Below are 18780 nucleotides of genomic sequence, written 5' to 3' on the forward strand. Positions count from 1 at the left end.
TGATTGATCAGCATTCACATTAGCTAATAAATCTTCTTTTCTTTCAACATTTGGGTTTATCTGACCAGACATAAATTTCAGTCGGATGCTTTTGATTCTGACAGCTGATTATTTTCAATTGCAGATCAGACAGCTTGCAAAAAAATCAGGACCTGGAATTTGAAAGGAACAAAGAAAGATTTGAATTCTTAAAGGTACTGAAAAAAATAATCTTATTTGTGTGGAAAAAAGTACAGTGAATGAAAGTTCTGTCAGTGCTCATGTGCATTGAAAATTTTTGACTCCTGTTCCTTTTGTTTCAGTGGGGCTCTCAGGCTTTTAAAAACTTGAGGATTATTCCACCAGGCTCTGGGATCATCCACCAAGTGAACCTGGAGTACTTGGCTAGAGTGGTGATGGATCAGGATGGCTACTACTATCCAGACAGTGTGGTGGGCACTGACTCACACACCACCATGATAGATGGCTTGGGAGTGCTTGGCTGGGGTATGTGCACAAGTGTGTTGTGAATATCTCTGAGCTGAATAAGCTGTGTTTTGGGCTCTGGTGAATTGACTCTGGGTGGCAGGTTAGCCCCCAGTCACTCCCTCACTCCTCCTGTTAGCAAATGGGGGAAGAGAACTGGAAGGGCAAATGCAAGATAAAACTGGTGGGTGGAGACAAAGACAATTTAAGTGAAGAGGGGTGAGTGTAGGGAAAGGAAATGAAAGAAGTGATACAAGGACAGTCAGTCACCACCTCCCGTCAGCACACCAAAGCCGAGCTAGTCCCTGGGCAGTGGGTTCTTTGGAAAAATTGTCCCCACCCCTCACCCCTCAGGTTTTATACTTGGCATGATATTTTATAGCATGGAGTATCTCGTTGTTCAGTTTGGGTCAGGTGTCCTGGCTGTGCCCCCTCCAGTGTCTTGCCCTCCCAATGTCTTGCCCACCCACTTGCTAAGGGGCAGAATGAGAAGCAAAATATATTGAGACTGTGTTAGCACTGCTTAGCAATACCTCAAACTTTGGTGTGTTGTCAACACTGGTATGGTTGTAAATCTAAAACACAGCACTATATGGTCAGCTATGAAGAAAAGTTACTAACCCCAAATGCAAGTAACCTGATAAAGTCTCTTACAGTTATTTAAGACTTTTAAGTAAGCTCCCTGTTCTGGTAACAGCCTCAGATGATTTCTGCTACATGTGTTGTTGGGTTTGTGTTTAGGTTTTTCACATATTTTTTTCTATTCTGCATTTAAATCACAAGGAAGTAGATAAGGAAAATATTAAATAAAGGAAGGGGATTGAAGCATCATTGGCCATCCAATTGTTTCTTAGTCACTTGGCTACTTTCAAAGTGTTGATGTATCAAGAAAAGTACTGCAAATACTAATCTCTTGGATTGAAGGTGCTGAAAATTGAATCTGAGACAGTTAAATATGGCCAGAGAGGACATTGTGAAAAACAGGACTGTGAAGTATGTTCTCATACCAGTACTCTACAGAATACTTGTTACAGGAGTAAATATAAGTAATTTATTTGGCTCATAGTGGTGAACTGCTGTGCTTGAATTATTGAATAAATGAGTACCTATGGAATGAAAGTATTTGCAGTCATCCCACATGGTAGCAAAAACATCAGTTGAGCTTTTATTTTCCTGTGATATGGTGATAGGAGCTTATTGAAACAGCTATTGTACAAATACAGAACACATTGTGTTTTTCAAGAGCATTTGCTAGCATTTGTTCACAAATGTGCTTGTGAAGTTCTGAGTACCACATGATATGATGGGACTTTGTGTTTTTAATATCCCACCTATACTATTGTAGCAATATTGGTTTTTTGAGACTTTCTATCAAGGGTGAAAGAGTTCCTGTGGGCTTAGAATACAAATGTAAACAAGTTCAATTTATTTAAAGCATGAGAGCTTTGGGATTAGAAACATCTCTTATGCTGTATTTGATTGTACCATACACAGAGACGTAATTTAGATGATGTTGCAGCGCCAATAGCTGCTTGGAAGAGTGTGACTGTCAACCTCATTTTTCTCCAGAATTTGAAAAGTAAGGCTGGGCACAGTCTATACCATATGAGCCTAAAGTGCCTACTCTTGGATCCAACATTTCTTTCTAGTGGCTGGTAATAGTGAACTTGCTTCATGCTTGCCTGTGGTAGCCTGTCAGTCGTGTTTACTAACTTGACTGTTTAAAAAGGATTCAACACCTAGTGAAAGGAGTCACATGATTGGATCTGTCACAGAATTATCTTTTATATTAACATAGGTATATTATTTTGCATAAAATAAATCGGAAATTATTTTTCAGAACCATTCTTAGATTAAGTGGGAAAAAGGATTGGAGTAGTGGTTTGGCATACATGAGCAACTATTACAGGCAGTTTGTTCTAGCTCAGTATTAATTAAGCTAAACAAAAGGTAGAAGAAGGTTTGAAAGTAGAAGATAAATGTAAGAGGGACTTTCTATGGGCAAAAAAGTTATATATCTGCTTAATTGCTAGTAAACATCGTGGGTTTATTAGATTGCATATGGCTATGACATCTTGGTTAAAATAGCAAAATTAAGTAGTAGCTTGAATTACATTCCTCTAATAGTGAAGGTATGCTTACACAAAGGTTCCCACCTGCACATGGCCAAACCCTGTTGAAACTTAATAGACATAAGGGAAGATATTTCTGTCTTAACAAGTATCTTTTGTGTTAGTATTCTTTAGTAATCTTCCTTTCCTTCCAAACAACTTTTGAGTTTTTGTTTGGTGACCAACATTCCTGGTCTGCATACGTTTCACTCACAGCACATCATGTTCAGTGCCATGTCAGTGGTTCTTGGTTAGTGCACTGCACGCTTAAACATTAAATAAAACTTTTACATCTGCTATTATAAAAGCGAAGCATCCTAGAGTAAGTTACTTAGATTTACCTAATATCCTATCTAATGACTTGGGAATAAGGATGACAGTATGAAACAAAAAGAAATTTAAAAGCCCAGCCTTGCAGAAACTGGAGCAAGATGAGGACTGCCCCTTAGCAGAAGACTGAGGCTGTCTCCTTTTTCTCCTCTTTTTGCCTTAAACAGAATACTCATCAAGCAACTGATGTCATGTGTTTATCTTTGACACATTACTGTCTTTCTGAATAGTTGCATTGTGTACTCCTGTTGCATACAGGTGTGGGTGGCATTGAAGCAGAAGCAGTGATGTTGGGGCAGCCAATCAGCATGGTGCTTCCTGAGGTGGTTGGCTATAAGCTGGTAGGAAACCCTCAGCCACTGGTAACATCCACTGACATTGTGCTCACCATTACCAAGGTAAATTACCAAGGTTTGATGTTTTTCTATTACTGCTAAGAGCTATGCATGCTCTGTAGGGCAGAGCCACTGTACTGCAGACTTAAGAACCCTATGTGTGCTTCCATGTAGTAATTTTGGACTTTTTTAAAGCTCTGTCACTCTGTGTGGGTTGGAATGAGCTGTGCGAGGACAATTCACTAGGGAAATCTGTTTTCCAGAAGCCCAACAAAATATATGTTGGGATATTTTAGAATTCAGTAATGTTTTTGAACAACAATGCTTTCTCCTCTGCCTCAAAAGAAACACCTTGACTTGTTTTTGAAGTCCCCACTTAAAATAAGGCAATGTAAACCCCCCACAAAACAGACAGTAAGCACTGCAGTCTGATTTCTTGGATGTGCAGGTGTTTGACTCATCATATGTTCATAGTACATTTATTCACGCTCTGCATTGTCACTGAATTAAGAGTATTACTGGGTCAGCACTGATACTGGAGTTCAGAAATCTGGTACACAAGTTCATCATGGGATGCTGTCTCTAGAGAGACCTCCAAATGGGGAAAGCCAACATTTTTTTATTATTTCATCTAGATGTGTGTGTGTGTTCAATTCAATTCATGTACTTGTGCAGTTGGTTCTCCCTGTTTCCTTATCTTCCTGGGTTTGCTGGCTGAACATTCCCCACACAGTTCTCCTCTTCTTAGAACATGATGTTGACAAAAATATGGTTGTTGTAAAATAGAGTCTAGTTTAAATGAGAGGAAGAGCAAATTTTAGAAGGAACGCGTCCTGATGTTGTACCTTATTATTGAAACCTTACATCTCTGTGTTCTCATCTTCATAATTTAGTTTACCAAAAGCTTCCTGGTTTCACATGGCTATAGAAACCTTCATAAGAGGTTGCTCTGAAGCAGAAATCTGGATTTCATAACAGACATGCTCAGCTTGTTTGACACGTAACAATGACAGGCACTGTATTTTTATAACAGCACCTTCGCCAAGTTGGAGTCGTGGGTAAATTCGTGGAGTTTTTTGGCCCTGGTGTAGCCCAGCTGTCAATTGCTGACCGAGCCACCATTGCCAATATGTGTCCAGAGTATGGAGCAACAGCTGCCTATTTCCCAGTGGATGATATTAGCATTGGGTACCTGATACAGACTGGTGAGTGTGAGAAGAGACCACAAGTTAAAGGCATATTTGAAAGCAGGCCTCTAGGTCTATATGGTGTAGTCAGCAGTGGGATTGAATCAGGTGGAGCCTTTTGAGCTTCAGTTCATTTCTTATTAATATTTCTGTATTGAGGCTGTGTCTTGCTCTGTGTTTAGGAAGAGCTGGGTATTAGACTTTTGGCAGCTAAATGCCTGCTTAGCCCTGCCTGAACCTGGCTTGTCCAGATGACAGAAGTAGGAACCTAAGATTTTTTTTCTGCAAAAGTCACTAAGTCTGCTCAATTGCTTTGCTTTCAGTGAATCTCTAATATTTCTTTTGAAAGAGCCTATGTACAGTGTGAACAGTGAAATAGCTTGTTGTGCATTCTTTCTTGTTCTGTCAGATGGTAGTTCCTCTGTTACATTTGCATTTTGTTTTTGCTATATCTGGCTTTCATCTTAGGACGTGACAAAGAGAAGGTTATGTGCACAAAAAAGTATCTTGAGGCTGTGGGAATGCTAAGAGATTTCAAGAACTCCTCTCAGGATCCGGACTTCACACAGGTTAGAAACTACTCTGCCTTCTGACTCCTTGCTTTATGCCCTGTCCTATTTCATTGTGACAACTGTATGTTTTTCACGGAAAGTAAGAAATACTCAAGGGACTCATCCTTTGGTTTGGTTCTCAGAGCTGTCTTCCAGGCCCAGTGGAATCAGCTGGCTCTTCAGCTGTGAAAGCTTGGGCATAGGTATAGAATGGCTCTCAACTGACTTCAAGCTGGTGCAGATTCTGCAATTTGTTCCAAGTAGTTTTGAGAAGTCCTGTCCAGACTCAAGTGTACCTGTGAAAATAATGTGGATGTTATCTGTGTAAGCCTTGTTACGGTTTTACCCTTGTTCTGTTCAGCAAGTTACTTTACTTCGGGAATCAGGACACTTGAAAGCTCCGTGGGGTAACTGCAGACCACACAAGTCATTTTCTATGCAAGAAAATCAAGATCTTACCCCCTGTGTCCAGCAAACTCAAGAATATTCCTAGTTTTCTCTACAGTAAAATCTTATCTTGTACTTGTGTTTAGGTTTGCATGATTATTCAAAAACTTTAGTAGATATGGAAAGATTCAGCGCATTATAAAAGCAAGGTTGGGACATGGGTGAGGAATAGATAAATAATCTGCTTTGGTTTGTGTCAGTACCAGGATTTCTTTATATCATTGTTTTCCCTGCTGCTAGCATGTCAAAGGAGGAATTAAAAAATTATTTTTTATTGCTTAGATGCTTTGGTCACATTAGGTTTTTCAGTAACTGTAGTACTTTTGATATCCATACCTGTGAGGTGGCAGTGTCTAAAAGTAGAACTGTTCTTTTTCTTCTGATCTTTCCCTTCTTGTGTGTCTTTGATAATTGCTGCAAATAGACTTAAAGATGTGCAGACTTAGCATCGGTTCAACAGCAGAGGTAAGAATACCTGTGGCTTAACTGGCTTCAATTTATCATGCAGTGCTGAACCACTCTCTGTTGGTCTTATTTGAATAGGTTGTTGAGTTGGATCTCCATACTGTTGTGCCTTGCTGCAGTGGACCAAAAAGACCTCAGGACAAAGTTGCTGTGTCAGATATGAAGAAGGACTTTGAGACTTGTCTGGGAGCCAAGGTAGGGACTGGGGACGTTTGAGCATACAAACTAATGCGTGCTTCTAAAAGGTGTCTGGTGTTCAGGAGCTACATTCTGGCGTTAACTTGTGCATTATGTGTTTGCCTATTGAAAAGTTGGAAAATGAGGATGTTTGAATGCGGTTTCGAAGATGACAGCAGCAATGATTAGTATAAAATTGGGGGTTTACTTCTCTTGTATAATAGTGTTTATGTCCTATTGAAGTAGTAATTCTTCCTGACCTTATGTCTAACACAGTTGAGACATACACTAGAGATTTCTGAACTAGCTGTGATGGGGGCTTGTTAATAGAGGAGACAAAGTACCTAGTGCACTGAGCTCTAAGCTTGACTACCCAGCTTTCCAAGCAGGTTATGCCCTGAGATCCACAGTGTAGTTTTCAACTAAGTATTGAATATGTTCAGCAGGTCAAAACTGCATGTGTCCCTGTGACTCTGTGATGGTGGTGGTAAAGACAGAAAATGATGTTTTCACTCTGCATCATCCAGTCAAAGTGGTTATTGGAAGAAGAGCAAGATTTATTTTTAAATTAATCTTGCCAGACACTTTTCTAAATCAGTTTGAATCCTTACCTTATGCAGTAACCATCCTTCTTAACGGCAGTACAGAACTCCAGTGATTTAATTCAAGAAACCTAAACTACAGCAATTCCCAATAGTTCTTGTTTTCTTACATTTTCCAAATTCCATTAAATGACCTTATGCTTTCAGATCTCTAAATGTATTTTTCATGGCATGAACAGTGCCTTCTTGCTGTATTTTTCCCAGCTGCTAGGCTTTTGCCTCTCAGATCAGCTCCTGGCATCAGTTTGAGGTATTTGATAATCATGGCTTAAAATTCTTATCTGTTTTGGCTCAAATCTCAGGACTAGCTTACGTATTAAGACTATATGTGATCAGAAATCTGGAACACACAGAAGCAAGAAGCCACCTGAGCAATCTGAGGAAGGATATATTCATGCAGGAAGAAAATACAAATTTTTCTTCAAAAGTTGCCTCCTTTACGAGTAAGCAGAGAGTGGGATAAACTTCGGAAAAAATTGTTTTTGTCCACCACTTTGGTTGACCAGAGACACAAGTCTTCCCCACTAGACCTAAAAGCACAAGCATGGGTATAACTGACAGATGCTTCTCATTGGTGAAAAAAACAGCTCATACTAATTTTTAGTCAAAATATTTATTTTTAACCCCACATCCATTTGGTTATTTTCTCCTCCTACAGCAAGGATTCAAGGGATTCCAGATTGCCCCAGACCGACACAACAGCATAGTTAAACTTAATTTTGAGGGCTGTGACTTCGAGCTTGCTCATGGTTCAGTAGTGATTGCTGCCATTACAAGCTGTACAAACACCAGTAACCCCTCAGTTATGTTGGGTGCAGGTAAGTGTATTTGCCTAATGTGCAGTAGGTTCTCTGTGGCTCTGGCTGTGTGCTCTGTGGCTAAAGACAATGATGCTGATGTAATTCTACATTCTAGCACAAAAACAGTGCTGGTTTTGTCATTTGGAGTGCTAAAAGTTTCTAAGGTAGCAGAAAGACTTATGGAAATGGTAGCTATAAATCTAGGTTGATAAAAAAGTGTTTTTCCTGCACTGTCTTCTATATAGAGCAAGATGGAATTTAATAAACCAACACCTCTGACACTTTTTAAATGCATAGAAGCTGTTACATAGAGCTGAGAAGAGGCTGTTGAAGGTCAAAGCTGCAAGGAGAGGGACAGTGAAGAACTGTCTATGGGTTTAAGTCTGAGGGTGCTGTGATCTGTCAGCAGAGTACAAAACACACACTTACCTAGAGGTTGCCCTATATAGTTGTTGCAACAAGAGCCTGAGGGTATGTTAGGGATGAGTAGAGGAGGAATATTATGTTGTCAGGGGTGGCCATCTTTCAGACCCTTTTCATTTACACCTTAACTGCATCCACAGAGTGGTTGAAGGTGGACTTTGTATGCCCCACTACAGAAGAGTTAGTCTGACTTAATTGTACTAAATTTCTGGTAAGGAGGTTTTTCATTTTTAACCTGGTTAGTCTGTGCAGAAAATTTCTCATTCCTAACGTGTGCTTCTGGCAACAAAATATGAATGAAGAGTGTCAGCTCAAAGAGGTCAGTATATACTAGACAAGTCTGGCCACTTTCCCAGGTGCTTGGCTACATGTTCACATATTTATTTCTTTCCTCTGCAAGCATATGCATAGATGGTACCTGTCACTATAGGATTGTCACTGCATTAGGATTTACTAGACTGTCAGACTGTTTGTGGGATGGAGACTTTTCCTGTGAGGGTCAGAAGGGATGTGCAATGGGCAGTACAAAGGCCCTTGACCAGAGGGCCTTGACCAACCTTCCTGGCTGAAGTCATGTAATTTGTCTTCCTTGTTTCCTGTATAGTGCTGGGAAGTTTTTGGCTTGTCGACAGCCTCTGTCAACAGTCACTTTGTTTTTGGTTTTTCAATGTGGTATTTGTCACCTGTTCTTAGGGTAGCATCTATCTTTGGATACTTTACAGTACCAGCAGTTCACTCCCTTCCCAGGCACAAAAGGTCTTTTAAATTCTAGCAAAAGGACAAAGTCCATTATAAACCAAGATATGGGAGAGAAAGGGAAGCAGAGGAGAGATCTGCTTGTTTCCTTACCCCTTTGAGAGGAACAGAATTGAACGAAGTCTCCCAATTTACTTGCCCTTGACAGGACAGCCAAATCAGCTTACTCCTTTCCTCAGGTCCATTCTGATCCTGATCACAGACATAGAGCTGTATTTTTTCTTCCGAGAACCAATAAGTAGGTTTTTTCCAGGTAGACTATCTTTGCTCTGCCCCATTCCCTTAGTTTTAAGTGGGTGTATCCCTCAGTTGTGCCACCTGTTTAGGATAGTTTCCTCAAGTATTTGGCTCCCAGGTTAATGGCATGCGTTTTTAACCCTCCCTGAGGCAGCAGGCATGCTGATCTTTCAGTCAGCTTGGCTTAATAGCTCTGTGGGTTTAAAGTGTGGAATGCTCTGCAGATACATGGAAAGTTGGTACTTTGAGTGCCTTCACTACTGCTAAATGCACGGCAGCCTGAAGAATGTAGTCCTCATGATCTTGTGCTCAGATATATTTTTTGTATATCTTGTGCACTAGATACACAGGGACTGTGTGTCTGTGGGGTTAGTGATGTATGCTGTAGGAGCCTTGACAGTCTAATCTGACTTTACAAGGTATTGGATTAAGGTTGCTCAAACCAATTTAAGTTCTGGCATTTCCTTGCCAGTTTTAAGAGTTTGACTTTGATTTCTTTTCAGACCTGGTGTGAGCAAGAAGACAGAAGCCAACACTTTCAGACAGGCTGTCAGTCTCTTAGGTCCTATGATGATCACTTGTTCATGGTCACATTTTCAAAAATATCCAATGGCTTCAGTTTCCGCAATTTCCTTTGGTACCTAAAGAGCCTCAGCAGTTTCAGGAATGGGGCTGCTGCTTTAAATTCATGTGTGTAGGCCATTTCACACAACACTTAAAAGTGTAGGTCTCCAGGTCACGTATAACAGAGCTGCCAAACACCTGGCAAAGACAAAACAATTTGATGACATCTTCCTGTTGGAGATCATGTTGGATCAAAGCAGAACTGATGTGTACTTTATCTAAATGGATGTAATGTGTGAGACAGAAAATGCAGCATGGGAATGTGAAGTTTTGCATAGTTTGCATATCTGCTGCTTCTTTTATATTCATCCTGGAAAAGGGCTGGAGTGGACTAGTTTTCTGAACATTCAGCAATGGATAATTTGTTTCAAAAGAAGGAATTTAGGATGAATGTGTTTCTAGTAACATGCTCCACTGAAACATCTCTATGTGTGTTACAAATCCAGGAATGGTAAATCAGCACTCTTGCAACAAGCTGTAGAATGTGAGATAGTTAATTTGTGTGAAACTCTAGAGTTGGTGCTCTCATAGCCTTCTGCTTCTGAGAGCAGGAAGTCTTATGTTAGCAGTTATTTCAGCACCTACTAGACCACGGTAAGTGGGAACTTAATAATTCTTCATTGCATTTTTGTGAGACACTTGTCTTACAAAGAACATTCTGAGTTTTGAATGTCTACATGCTGCCCTAGTGTGAGTGCATCTTGTTTAATGCAACTTCCAGCAACCTAGTGGAACAGAAATTGCAGTCTGGATCTACAGTTCAACAGAGGTCTTGAGTCTAGCTGATTATTAGGGAATTAGTGCTGTTGGCTTGCTGTACAATTTCATTGCTGGAAATGCTGCCTTTTCTGTTCCCAGTCATTCAGTGGTACTTCTCTTAACCTGATCTACTGATTCGCCAAACTGTCTCGCTTCCAGGGAAAACTGCAACTATCCTTTGCATTTTTCAGGATTGCTTGCTAAGAAGGCTGTTGAAGCTGGTTTGACAGTGAAGCCATACATTAAAACTAGCCTGTCCCCAGGAAGCGGGGTCGTCACTTACTATCTGCGGGAGAGTGGAGTTATGAGTTACCTTTCCCAACTAGGGTAGGAGTGCTTTTCTTACTGTTGTCCTATGGCTGCTTAACTAAAAGCACTGTGAACAAGTAATGCAATAAAATATTTCTCTGTGCAGCTTAAAAGATATCGCAGGTACCTTATGGTGTGATCCTGCCTGAGTTAATGCATTGCTGTTGTGCTGGCTGGCTTTGTACCAATGATGAAGAAGGCCTGCTGTAACTTCTTGAAGACTTAAGTTCTTAAGCAGGAAAAATGTGTTATTTTCAAGGCTAATTGTTTTGAAATAGTATAAATTACACTATATTGTTGTTCCTCTCGCTCCATTCTTTGTGCATGGACAGTGACTGCAGTGATAAAAGTAGAGGACATCCTCAAAAATGCTGTTTTCAGCAGCAATTTATTTGTTAAAGCAGTACATCTTCTGAAAGTAACCATTACCACCTGCTAAAGGGTTAAATGTCTCGCTCCAAAATATCTTTCTGTTCACTGATGATTTTTATGCTCTTTTTAGGTTTGATGTGGTGGGTTATGGCTGTATGACGTGTATTGGCAACAGTGGACCCCTACCAGAGTCTGTTGTTGAGGCCATTACACAGGTAAGCAGTTTTTCCTGTACAGCTTATCTAGGTAGGCTGTTCTCTGCTGTGTGCTGTTCTGAGCTGTGTTATCCTGTGCGCTGCCTCTTCTCAATTCTGTGTGAAGTCAGTTCAGTCTGTATTCTCTTTTCTGTGGGAAATGTTTTGCAACAGTCTGGAAGTAGACAGATTTGTAACTGTCCAGTCATTGCTGTTGCAGTGCAGTGAGGCTCTACAGACTTGCTGGGTGTGTGAATCCTGCTAGCATCTCAGCTAGCACACTGAGGTGTCTCACACTCTCTCTTACAGGGTGACCTCGTTGCAGTGGGGGTGTTGTCTGGCAACAGGAATTTCGAAGGGCGTGTCCATCCCAACACCCGTGCTAATTACCTGGCCTCCCCGCCACTGGTTATAGCCTATGCAATTGCAGGGACCGTCCGGATTGATTTTGAGACAGAGCCTTTAGGTAAGACAGTGTCAGGATGCTTCTTTTGACAGCTTATAAGCGAAACTGGTTGGAATTAAGCTCTTCAGAAACATTTGTCGTAGTGAAGTGCTTCAAAGTACTAAGTATCTCTGGGAGACAAAACATGCAGTTGTTAAGAAACAGAGCAACAAGGAGTCCGTAGGATGGAGAAAGCAGGAAGCCAAGCCTGAGCAATATTCTCATTCCACTGGGGCATGTTTTTGGTTATATCTGGGCGATGGTAACCTGACTAAGCTTTTATAAGCAACCTGATTTAGTAGACTTTCCTTGAGCAGGAAGTTCAGCTAGACAACCTTCAAAGATCCTTTCCTACAAAAATGATTCTATAAATTATTCTAGAATGCCACTGGAAGTCACAGAATAATGTACAGGCATTGTCAAGTTTATGACACACTTTTCTGTCAAAACCCTGTAGGTAAAATAAAGTGTGTCTTGTGAGTGTTAAAAGGAACACATAGCTAGAGGACACAATGATGAGCTTTTCTTTCTTCTTAATGGAAAATTTATGGAACAAACGTGACAATACCATTTTCTACAGGAATAAATGCTTCGGGGAAGAAGATTTTCCTGAAAGATATCTGGCCAACAAGAAACGAAATTCAGGCTGTTGAGCGTCAGTTTGTTATTCCTGGGATGTTCAAGGAGGTCTACCAAAAAATAGAGGTGAATTAATCCTCTGGGCAGTAATTGATTGATGTACTGTGCTATTCTGAAGTATTAAATAAGATGGTCTTGATAATGAAATGAACCTTTTTCTTCTATTGCTGTTCTTCTGTTCTAGCAAATATTCAAATGAGTTTTTTTAAAAAAATGTCTTCTGACTAATTTAATTCTTACAGTCATGTTCTGAAAATTGCTCCTTATTATGTTGTTTCTGAAAACTTAAGTCAATGGGAGTATTTTGTTTTTCAGACAGTAAACAAATCTTGGAATGCCTTAGATGCTCCTTCAGATAAACTGTATACTTGGAATCCCAAGTCTACCTATATCAAGTCTCCTCCTTTCTTTGATGGTCTGGTACGTCCATGCTTTCCCTTTGAATCAAGCCAAAGTGTGTAGTGACCTTGACTAATTTTAAAGGTGAAGCAAAGACAAGGGGGCTGAGGGCAAGGGCATCCATCATAGCTTATCGAGGCTTTGGTTCTTAGATGTTAGAATTGCAATATTGTGTTCCTTTTAATACAAAGGCGTGAGTGAATCTGAAAATTGTAAAGATTCCCTGTCAATTCAAGGCTTTTGAAAAGTCCCCTTTACCTTTTAAGTTGAAATACTTTAAAACGGTCATAGAGCGAGTGAAGAACAAGAACAGGAAACAAAATGCACAGTTCTGCCTGTTTGCATTTTGCACCAAATGGTTCAGGGTTCAGATTGCTGTTTCAGTATTAAAAAGAAAACGTAGATTTTAATGCATGCAAATGCTTAGGAACCCTGGATTTTCATGCATGTATCACAGGAAGCCTCAGCTAGTTTTCTTATCTCATCTGTTTTCTTCATGCATGAACCTGCTGACAGACAGCCAGGGCATCATATTTTGTTCAAGAACATGAACATTTTTAATAGGGTTGTTTTTTTTTCTTTCTCCTAACCTGTATAAGAAGGGAGACTTTATTTTGCAATTTGCACTTTTTAAGAAAGGTAAAGTAATTGTTTTTCATATAATAATTATTTTGTTTGTGTTTATGATGGCTTAGACTTTGGCTCTTCAGACCCCGAAAGCAATAGAAGGTGCTTATGTCCTGTTGAGTTTTGGGGATTCTGTGACAACTGACCACATATCTCCAGCTGGGAACATAGCCAGAAATAGTCCTGCAGCCCGTTATTTGACCAGCAGAGGGTAAGCACTACTTCTTGTTTTTGTTATGAATTGAGAAGAGGAAGCAAATCACAATTGCTATACCATGTTACAGGCACACATAACTTCTGTCTGTTCACATGCCCTTGTGTACCTTGACGGCTGCCCAGAGAACACATAAATTAAGAAAGAAAAACATTTCTCTTTCTGCTACTTCAGCAGTTGTCACCAAGTGTAAGAACTTGAATAGCATGTGTGAATCTGTTAGCACTGTAGAGCTGATGACATTTTTATAGAGAAAGGGGAAGAAGATAACTTTCATGCTGATTTTTGCAGTATGTCTATTCATAAATAAGGGAATCAGGATTTGTCTCCCTATCAAAGCAAAAGGACCGTGGTCCTTAGTGCCAGAAATTGGGTTTATATTCATTTCTAGCACGTGCATCTATTTCATAGATCAAGGCTCTTAGGAGCTACAGAACATCTCAAAGTTTAGGTTTCAGTTCAGCTGCAAAAACTGGCAGATCTGTTGTGGCTGGAGTCCAAAATCCTGTAAAATATTGGTCTTTTACTATGGCCAGTCTGTCAGTTTACTACTTGGGATTCAACTTAAGACAAGATTACGACTTACCAAGTTTACCTGTCCAGTTTTAACAGACAATATAATGCTTTTATTCTCTGGCTTAGCACTTCTTACAACCTTAGTGGTGTTTCGAAGAACAGCACTGACTTAAAAAAAAAAATCAACCCACTAGACCTAATAATTTTGAAGAGAAAATGGATTAAAACAGTGTAATATACTGAAAACTAACTGCTCTGGGCTCTTTGACCCCTGCTATCTGTCACTTCAAAATCTGAATAGTCCTACACACATTACAAAACAGTTGTTGTATGTCGTAGCTGTTCTCTGGATGTAGCCCAATGCAAACAGCCTAATTTTCTGTCACATTCTGGCACATTTTTTGTTTACTGGTTAGGCTGAAGTGTCCCATCATTCTCATATCTCTGCTTGCAAATGAACTTCTTCTGTAGTTCTAACTTTCAGCAGGGGTCCTTGCTGCCTTTTAGGTATTTAGTACAGTGCTCTGTGTCTGTTCTAGATGCTATAGTAATATAAACAACAAGGAGAATTTTCAGTAGCCAGCCATTAAGAAAAGAATTGTTGCATCTTCTGTCTTAATATGAATTATATCCTTGCATCACTACTAGATCCTGTTCTCTAGGGCAAGGATTGAGAATACTATGGAAGCTCCTTTTTATGACCAAACTGTAACTGTGTTTTAATTATTTTTCCTTTCCTTCCAAACATCTCAAAAGTAGAAGTATTAGCTAATTGCCAAGCTGGGAACTTTGTACATACCTGCTTCAGAAACACCAGTTCATTGCTTCCGTTTTTTGAAGCCCAGAGTGCTTTAGTCTAAAAACAACACCATTTCCATTCTTCTTTTCCTTTAATAGCTTGACTCCTCGAGAGTTCAATTCCTATGGCTCCCGCAGAGGGAATGATGCTGTCATGGCCAGAGGGACATTTGCAAATATTCGCTTGGTCAACAAATTTATTGATAAACAAGGACCTCAGACTATCCATTTCCCTTCTGGGGAAATAGTAAGTACACATGCTGCTCTTAACTGGGGCTCATTGACAACAGAGTGTTAGTGCTGGCTTTTCTTCTTACAGCTTAGGTCATTTACTCAAGTGCTTTTCACTAAAGCTAATTGAGGGGAGAGGAGCTGTATTGACCTCGGGAAGCAGGTCACACGTACCTACAATACGGTTGTTTGAGGCATGTCAGTGGGGGGTATAACCACTGTAGAAGCAGCAGGGGAAGGTGCACGTTTGTGTTGGGAGTGAGATCAGACTAGAAGCCACAAAGTGCTATATGGTTAATATCCTTAAAGTGCTGCTTGTTGGAAGGCGTGGGCTTCAACCGTTTATGTGGGGACGCTTTTCTCCTCTTTTGTCTCGGGCACTGTTCTTCCACCCTCAAAAAGTTTATAAAGTGTTTACCATTTTTATTCCAGCTGGATGTGTTTGATGCTGCAGAAAGATACAAGCAGGCTGGTCATCCTCTGATTGTGCTGGCTGGGAAGGAATATGGTGCAGGAAGTTCCAGAGACTGGGCAGCTAAAGGACCATTCCTCTTGGTGAGTGGCTACAGTAAACTAGAAGGAAAACAGTACTTGAAAGTGCATTAATGTGTCAGGAAGACTAGTTTATGAGCAACAACCTGGGTAGCTCATTCTCACTTTAGGTAGCAAGAGCTGTTTTGAAATCTCAGCTGCCTCCAAGAGCCACAGCAGAGTTGCAAAAGCTATTTAAGTATTAATAGATCTTGTTCAGACTGGAAGGCTTGACTGATCTTCAGAAATCCACAAGCCTACACCAGAAAGGCCAGTTTCTTTACTTGTGCTTCCCTTAACCCCATAAACCGCAGGTCTGCTTTCAGCTGCCTCCTTAAGCTCACTTAGCAGAGAAGCTAGAAAGTGTAAGAGAAAAGTAGTATCACTGAAAAAGAAATGTAACATGGCTTCACCATGGGAGTCTAATAGAGATCCACCTACAGTGAAATATCTCTTTCTTTCTTTGTCTTCCAGTCCTATACAGCCCAAACTCTGATTAAGGCTTTCTTGGTATGGAATTTATGTGTATTATTAGAAAAAGTTTTAAGAGAGTTAGTGTTTAAGTTCAGTTAAGTTTTTGGAGTTTTCTCTGGTGATGCTTTTTTGTGTTAACTGTATTAACATGTAAAATTTCAGAAATTACTTAAACTGCACCCTGGAGCTTGTAGCGTAGGAGGGCAACGCTGAATTAGGAAGAGTTATGGAAATAACTACTGGTGCTCTACATAAGACATGTTAAAGTAGTATGCAGGATTTCTGAGAAAGCATGTGTAACTTTTTTTGATAGTTAGGCTTCTTCTAAAGATGTTTGAAAATTAATGTATAATCAAGTCATCTGGACAGTTTGCTGTCGGAAAGACCTGCTGATTCTACCAGTAGCTGGTAAATAAAATGGAGGGGACCACAAAAGAACCAACTTTCTTCTTGTGAGTACAGAAAGGCTGTCCTGAACCATGAAGATAAGTAAACCTGTTTTGTGTTTCCCAGGGTGTCAAAGCTGTGCTTGCTGAAAGCTATGAGAGAATTCATCGAAGCAACCTAGTAGGGATGGGAGTGATTCCTCTGCAGTATTTACCTGGAGAGGATGCAGGGACTTTAGGACTCACTGGACGGGAGCGTTACACGATTATCATTCCCGAAAAACTAAAACCACAGATGAACATCCAGATTAAGGTATGACACACCAAAGAGCTGAATTTTCTGAATCACTGGAATTTCACCCAAAATTAATTGTCTCTTCAAAAAATATGCTGTCCTATGTCAGTCAGCTTCTCTCACTTGAGAAAGGGACAATTGAGATGGTGGAGAGGTAGAAAAAAGTAATTCTAATAGGGATTAAAGTGAAAGAGGGTAGAATTAGACTAGCTATATGAATAACAACATATAAGGCACTGAAAGCACTGCCCAGAGAAGTTGTGAATTCCTTCTCCCAGGAAGGGTCCAAGGTAGGGTTGGATGAGGCTTTTAGCAACCTTGTCTAGTGGAAAGTTCCTGGCCCGTGGCAGGGGGGTTACAGGTCATCCTTACGGCCAAACCATTCTATGATTTTATGGTTTGCTATAATGGGATATAAAAGCATGATGCTCAAACTGTTTTATTTAACACAAAGCCATCCTGTGTTTTGGACCAGTCTCTCAAAACCCACTATAAATTCTTCTGTCTCAGTTATAAATGAGGCAGCAAATGCAATGAGACTCCATACCATGTTTATTATGGTTGGTTTTATACCACTTTCCTCTTCAGCAGCTACCTGTAGTCTAGTGTGAAAAGAAATAGTGGTGCCTGTTTACTTTAGCTTTCTGTCACAATTTTCTAAGATGGCAAAACTATCCTAGTGGTCCTTATTTTACTATGATGTCAAGTGACACGTAGAAGGTTCTGCTGCTTAAATGATTTTCTTTAACCCCAACAGCTGGATACTGGGAAAACCTTTCAGGCCATCATGAGATTTGACACTGATGTGGAGCTCACTTACTTCCACAACGGCGGCATTCTGAACTACATGATCCGTAAAATGGCATCCTAATTAAAAAAAATTAAGCAAAAAGGTCCAGGTTCAAGCCTGCTTCCAGTGAGCGCAATAAACCTGTAGTAATCCTGCATTTGAAAGTGTGAACCATAAAGTGAACAATTTTTTTTTGTGGATTGTATTAGAAGGCTTGTTTACAATGATGAATTTTTCTGTGTATTGGGAAACTGGTCAGGCCCATATAAAGTAAACAGCATTTATTATTTGTTTTGTATGGCAGTTGGCTTGACTTACCTTAGAATACAGTGCAAAAGTCATTAAGATACTGCTGGCATCTTTAGAACCATTGGAGATCATGTGCTGATTTCATATATTCGGTCCATTTAGTCTGACTCTGAAGTTAAGTTTTATGCTCGCATCAGTGATCTAAAAGTTCACTGACAGTATAAAACACTTTTATTCCTTCCTGATTACCTGATACTGACTTGCTTTCTGATTCAGTCATCAGAATCTGAATCTAATACTGAAATTATTTAGCTGTTTATTAATTTTAAAAATGTGAACTCTGTTTAAAATCTAAGCCTTTGTGGAAAGGTGGACTTATTGGGGATATTTCTAATGGATAAAATTAAATTTATTTTTAAGAAATTTGGTGGTTTCTATCATTTTATCCTTAGTACTGGGATGCAGAACAAAACTTTGACTTTAAACTCTTCTCATTGTCCCTGTATGAACAGAGTCGTATGAGTCTCGACTTCTCATGTTTCATTTTTGTTTCATTAAAGAGTCTGCATGAGACAGGATGAATACAAATACTATCAGATACTGGTAGTCTTCTGTAACCCAACAGAACACTGGTGTGATGTACTTCCCTCTGTTTTGTGCCCTCAAGAAGACAATCTCCATAATTTCAAGATCCTCGTCAGCAATTTTTATGGCAGTTAGCAACCAGTAATTACACCAAAGCATTCACTGAAGTCAGTGACTGCCCATTCAACAATACCACATGAATCTGTTTACAGTGGTAACCAATCTCCTGTTACTTGGAGATAGACAAGGTTATAGTACTAATTCTCATCTTAACTGTATTTAGAGCAACTGCCACAGCAAGTAATACAGTGGAGAAATTCTTTCAAAGTAATATCCTAATGTATTTTTAGTGCAGTCAGCTCTGGATATTTCTCTGGATAAAAAATAACTATTTAAATAGTTCTGAAAGAAGCAAAGAGACTAAAGGAGGGGATAGAGATTGCACTGTACCTGCTTG

The 18780-nt window shown here is 39.8% G+C and overlaps 1 protein-coding gene across 2 annotated transcripts in view; it reads left to right on the forward strand.

Moving 5' to 3' along the window:
* The window catches only part of ACO1 (aconitase 1), a 39136-nt gene extending 20810 nt beyond the window's left edge, over positions 1 to 18326 (forward strand). For both annotated transcript variants that reach the window (XM_027748067.2, XM_027748068.2), the window contains exons 5-21: positions 125 to 194; positions 303 to 486; positions 3165 to 3304; positions 4275 to 4446; positions 4897 to 4997; positions 5970 to 6086; positions 7329 to 7488; positions 10461 to 10596; positions 11081 to 11165; positions 11454 to 11610; positions 12170 to 12294; positions 12544 to 12648; positions 13323 to 13465; positions 14882 to 15029; positions 15446 to 15568; positions 16532 to 16717; positions 17457 to 18326. In XM_027748067.2, coding sequence (XP_027603868.1) covers positions 125 to 194; positions 303 to 486; positions 3165 to 3304; positions 4275 to 4446; positions 4897 to 4997; positions 5970 to 6086; positions 7329 to 7488; positions 10461 to 10596; positions 11081 to 11165; positions 11454 to 11610; positions 12170 to 12294; positions 12544 to 12648; positions 13323 to 13465; positions 14882 to 15029; positions 15446 to 15568; positions 16532 to 16717; positions 17457 to 17570 — 2266 coding nt within the window. In that variant the 3' untranslated portion in view covers positions 17571 to 18326. The remainder of the gene's footprint in view (positions 1 to 124; positions 195 to 302; positions 487 to 3164; positions 3305 to 4274; positions 4447 to 4896; positions 4998 to 5969; positions 6087 to 7328; positions 7489 to 10460; positions 10597 to 11080; positions 11166 to 11453; positions 11611 to 12169; positions 12295 to 12543; positions 12649 to 13322; positions 13466 to 14881; positions 15030 to 15445; positions 15569 to 16531; positions 16718 to 17456) is intronic.
* The last annotated feature ends 454 nt before the right edge of the window (positions 18327 to 18780 follow it).

Source organism: Pipra filicauda, unplaced genomic scaffold (genome assembly GCF_003945595.2).
Source record: "Pipra filicauda isolate LSUMZ 115617 unplaced genomic scaffold, ASM394559v2 scaffold11_size5308982_pilon, whole genome shotgun sequence".
NCBI lineage: Eukaryota > Metazoa > Chordata > Aves > Passeriformes > Pipridae > Pipra > Pipra filicauda.